This window comes from Montipora capricornis, chromosome 13, assembly GCF_036669925.1.
Source record: "Montipora capricornis isolate CH-2021 chromosome 13, ASM3666992v2, whole genome shotgun sequence".
NCBI lineage: Eukaryota > Metazoa > Cnidaria > Anthozoa > Scleractinia > Acroporidae > Montipora > Montipora capricornis.
Genome location: NC_090895.1, coordinates 17,737,788 through 17,743,441, shown reverse-complemented (window position 1 = coordinate 17,743,441; position 5,654 = coordinate 17,737,788). Strand labels below are relative to the sequence as shown.

Genomic DNA, 5,654 nt, shown 5'->3' with positions numbered 1-5,654 from the left:
TACTTTGCTTAAACAATGTCCTTTATCTGTACACGGAGAAATGAAAAGGAATTTAAAGCTTTTATTCTGATGTATTCTATAGATTGTGACATTAATATCAACGGATTACCTTGTTTGATGCTCTTATAATCAGCCTTATTCCAAAACGAACATGATGCATTACTCTTGAAAATTACACACACCAATTCAGTAATTAAGCCTTTCAATGAAGATTTTGGGCGGTTTTATTCAAACGATCTACGATCACACTTTCGTGCATGGTGACGATTTTTTGGTTAGTTTTGCTCTTTAATTAAATCCTGATACAGGAGAGGAAATGCTTACAACAACTCAAGTACAAAAGTAAGTGTTAACTTTAAGCGAATAACATTTGATTTGATGCCTTATTGTCTTTAAAATGAGGAACGGTTTACCTGTATGTATTTTCACACCTTCGAGTCAATTGTGAAGCAAGGATACTCAATTTGGCTTAAATGCTATAATCCTGTGAAAAAATTGGTAAACCTTTAATGAAGAACAATAAAGTTTTAGAGCAAATGGTGAAGCAAATGATTTGGAAAACAAGTGCTCTCGCCTCATACCGCAAGCTGTATGTATACGATTGACAAAATAATGATTTGATTCCTTCTCGTAAAAATGCTAAATACTGTCACTTTAACTATTGTAATCAATGCAGAAAATACCTGAGAAAGCTATTATTGACGTTTGTAAGTAAAGAGATCCAAATTTATGAGTTTACTCTTCACAAACTTTTGTTGTAATAGAAATGATCAGTGATTAAGAGCAATCACTACATGCATCATTGAAGTATAATAATACTGTATATACTGTATTTTCTTTTAAGTTGCCATGCAAGAGTATAAAGAGACACTTCCTGAAAAAAATCTATGATGGGACAGCAGGGAAATTAAGGTCCTTTACAGCAGACAAAAATGCTTAGCAGCCAATTCTGTCTCCTCAACCAGTTATGGTTTGATGTATTCAAGGATCTCTCTTTGCAGACTTGTTTTAGTTCTGTTTTATCTGAAACGTTTAAAAGCCTCTTTCGTTTTTAAATTTAAAACAAGAGTCACGATTTGGGTCGGCGAGGAAAGCTGTGAAATCTATAACTGACGTATGTGGGAGCTACTGATAGCAGACAAAGCAATGAATCTCTTGTTTCTGCATACAATCAGCCATATCAAGATTCTAAGCTATTTGTATTGGAATAGGTTTTAAATAGCTATAAATTAGGATTAAAATAGCTGTAGAATAGGTAACACTAATATACAATATTCTTCTGTGTTTTTATGATGAATTAGTTAAAACCTATTTGATATATTGTTTTTAACCTGTTTTTAATCTAGTTTAGAGCTATTCTTATTAGAATAGGTTTTAAATAGCGGTAAATTAGGATTTAAATAGCTGTAGAAGAAGTTTTAAATATACAATATTCTTTTGTGTTTTAATTTATGTGCTTTAATTAAAGCACATTTGAAAAATGAGTTTTAACCTGTTTTTCACCTAGTTTGATGCTATTTGGTTGAAATAGGCTGAAAATAGATATAAAATAGAAAAAAAAAAAGCTGCAGAATAGGTTTTAAATATACAGTATTCTCCTGTTTTTGTGATGCTTTAGCTCAAACCTATTTTAAAAGGTGATTTTAAACTGTTTTTCAGCTATTTTGAAGCTATTTTATTTGAATTAGCTTTCAAATAGGCATTGCAACTACATTTTAAATCTTTACAAGGCTGGTTGTCATAATATTTAAAACTATTTGAAACATAGTTGAAACCTATTTGGAGCCTTATTTGTAGAGATGGATAAGTTTTTCATGTATTTTCAAAATAGTTGTGAAATGTGTTTTAATTAGGTTAAAACACCATTAAAAACAGTTCAAAACTGCATCAAAACTAGACTTTAAATAGCTATTTAAATCTTATTTTGCGATAAACAACCAAAATAGTTCCCAAATAGGTTCCAAACATATTTTAAATAGACCTCAAAAATAGTATAAAAATAGTTCAAAAATAGTGTTCTGTTTTGTAAGGGTTTGCATCCTCAGAAGTGTGTAGCTAATTTGCATGATAATAGCAAATCCAATATGGCGGCCATAGTGAATAAAGTCATGATTGTAAGTTCATGATTCGATATAAGGCGAGGTTACTATTGTAGCTATGGTACTGATCGAAACCGCTAAAGAATCCCGACCACTCGAGGAGAGAATGCTGAGCCGATGTAAAATAACTGGTTGGAGCGAAGTACCTATTACTCTTTGGTGACCCAGAAACGAGTGTTTTACTACACTTTTTACACAGTTGTACTACTTTACCGGAAACGCCACCATTTAGTGAACTTTAAACTGAAAATAGTTCAAGGTAAGGGGTATTTGTCGGCTTTTGTTTTTCTAGGTGGGATTTTCCTACGAAGGCGTTAATTGCAATGGTATATTTGACTCTTAAGTTTACCTCTTCGAAGCTTTTTAACGGTTATTTCCTTGTTTCGAATTTTCTTAACAGCTAAAATTAATTTAGCACTGAGCTGGTGTCAGTTCTTGGGATGAGATCAACCCACCTGCTGCGCCTTGTTACAGGTATACTTTAGGGTCAAACATAAACTACGCACCCCATGACCGTCGCTTATTTCGTGTCAAATTGTTCGTGTGTGCAGGCCATTAATTAAACTTCACTTGTGAATATACCTATATGGTAATTCACTTTTAGCATAAATAAAGCAATATCTCTTTGTTTAAGAACAAAGAGAAGGTGCAGACGATAAGCCAGAACTAGTGCCAGTGAACATGAATACAACGATAAACGGATCGTGAGTTGCTCCTTCCACAAGAATCCTACTGCATAATCCTACTGCACCAATCTTCGTTGTTTCCTTTACTTCTAGTTGTCTAAGTGTATTTCGACCCGTTCCTTCAAATTTGATCATTTTTTTGGCCAGTGTCATCAGGAGACACGACATAGGTAAAAAAAACTTTATTTTTACACCTCTCCACTGCTCTCTGTTTCAATTAAGCTAACCAAGAACATGCAAGTAAAATCTTTTGTCACTAAGAGTCATTTTTTTGGTACTGTTGTGAGCCAATATTAATGTGTTTGTATGTAATGCGTCGTTAAGTCCGTTTGTAAATGGCTAATGGCCAAGTGAATTGTAAAACAGTTCTTGTATTTAGTCTTCAAATGTTGTAATTTGTTTTATTGTAAGCGAAGTGTTTTCTGGGTATTGTTAGCATTGTCGTAAATACTCTTTTTCTTTGGAATCTTAGTTTTCTGAGAAATAACACACAATCAGCGGTGACAAAATGAAGAGCGAAAAACAAATAAGAATACAAAACAAAAAAAAATGAAAACAACCAAACAGTAATTCCATCAATAACAGCTTTATCAAACCGGATGTAGTAGGAATATGAGCCCACCTTTGACTTTAGCAGAGGTTGATAACATATTAATGAGATAAAACATCTAATAACCGGCACCGTTCATTTCGTGTGGATTGTTGTCCGTAAGCCATTAATAAATTATGTCTCTAATTGCCTTCTGTAGGGAATCCAAAGTCAAGATAATATTTCAAGACTTTTAGAATAAATAAACCAACATCTGCTTGGAGAAAAACAAGGAGAAGCTTCAGACGATTAATTAGAACAACTAGAACAAGTGCCAGTGAACATCATGAATACAGCAATAAATGGATCCGCGATCTGCTCCGTCCACTGGAATCCTACTGCATACAAGATAGGAGCAACCGTCGCTTACTGCCTTATCTTCATTGTTTCTCTTGTCGGAAATTCCTGTATAGGAATAATTGTTCACAAAACGAAAACTTTAAGGAAACCAATCAACATTTTCATAGTCAATATGGCCATGTCTGACCTACTTGTTCCGCTTGCCTTCATTCCCCTGGAAGTTGTAAACTTGTATCGATACTCCTGGCTCATCAGTGGTGTCCTCGGCAAAGCCTTCTGTAAGCTGACTACTTTCTTATTTGATGTCTCTTACATTGTGTCCATCCAGAGTATGATTCTGATAGCGGTGGGTCGATTTGAAGCTGTGGTGTGGCCTCTCCATTCCCCATTGATCAATTTAAAAAGGTGTACTTTTTTTATTTTCGCCACATGGATCGTTGCAATGGCATTCATGTCACCGCTAGACCTGTTCGCACGTAGTCTCGGGAAATACGAAGGGGAACTATTTTGTGTTTATCAGTGGGAAGAAGCATTTAGAGAATCTGAATCATTTACTGAGTCAGGCTATATTCTTGCTTATTACATAGTTTTTGTTTATACACCTATCATCCTATTAATCATAATATACTCCATCATCCTTATCAAGCTCAAGCTACAAAAGACTCCAGGTCAACAATCGCCTAATGCTGAGATACAACGCAATAAACGAAACAGAAATGCTTTGAAGTTGGCCATAGCTATATTGTTAGGGCTAATTTTTTGCAAAATTCCCTGGAGTATTATGTATTTATATTTCTATGACATATGGCTATGTGGCATCTTCCCTTATTATGAGACATCCTGGTTTCTTTTAATCTCATATTGCGCCGTCAATCCTTGCATCTGTTTCTCATTTTGCGGAAACTACCGTGAAGGTCTCAAGAGACTTCTGAAGTGTTGTTCTGATTCAAAGTAAACTCAGTCCTACTCGTATGCAATGGCATTAGAGAAACACTAATGCATTTTTTTCTTTTAAAAAAACATTAAATAATTAACTAGAAAGAGTGGCTGTTGCTACACAGATGACTTCATGTGCCAAATGAAGGAAAAATGTTGGAAACACCAATATGAAAAAAGATTCAGTTTAATCCTGTTTGTTGTACAATTGTTTAAGCAATCTTTGGATTTTTTTTGAGGTAAACAGATGCAAATGTACGTAGTTTCGTTGAGACCTCGCTTGTCATCACAACGAATTCAGCTGACTCGGAAGTTACTTTACATGCAACTAAGATAGAATAAAAAAATGAAAAAGAGTGCTGATTTTATTCCAATTAAAGAACCGCGCTTTTCATATTCGTCTCACCGCAAGTGGCTTGTGCGTTTGTGTTATGGTTTGCGATCAACGCTTCGTTTCCAGTTTTTCTTTGCCGTTCTGGTAAAAAGAAGAATACGCCGGGGAGCTGAAGGCTCAAATATGGAAATTTATGAAAAGAAGGCATGTTTGTCTATCTCGATGATAAAGAAGTAAGGAAAGAAAATTATTATTTTTACACAAGTCAACCAAAAGCTACTAATAATGATTTCAAATAGATGATTTCTCTGAACGACTTTCGGAAGCTAAAACAGTTGTTTTCGTAATCAAAGAAAGGTTAATTTGAATTTCTAACCCGGTTAGTCTTCAATAGTCCTCTCATTAGCCTTAACTAGACGCTCCGTGAGCGTACACGGGGTTGCCTGTGGTATGTGCAGCGTTCCAGGCATTTTTTTTCAAGTCGGGGGTAATTAAGACCATTTAAGGGGTCACTCAGAAGTCATACCAGAATAGGCCCTTTGTCTCACACGTTCATAAGACAAAACAGATCCTTTTCTGAGGTTAAAAACCTGGCTACCGCCCTATTAATTCATCATTTGTCAGAAAGGAGAAAAAATAGACACGCATTGCTTATGTGTGGTAGTGAAGAAACACAGCGATTTATTCCATATTGTCAACTGAGCTGCGTG

General features: G+C 35.0%; 1 protein-coding gene across 1 annotated transcript; it reads left to right on the top strand.

The window, feature by feature from the left end:
* The first annotated feature begins 3,660 nt into the window (after window positions 1-3,660).
* On the top strand, window positions 3,661-4,858 carry LOC138030643 (RYamide receptor-like). Its single transcript, XM_068878526.1, has one exon. It carries the CDS (start codon window positions 3,661-3,663, stop codon window positions 4,627-4,629), a length of 969 nt encoding a protein of 322 aa, XP_068734627.1. The 3' UTR covers window positions 4,630-4,858.
* Window positions 4,859-5,654: the final 796 nt, after the last annotated feature.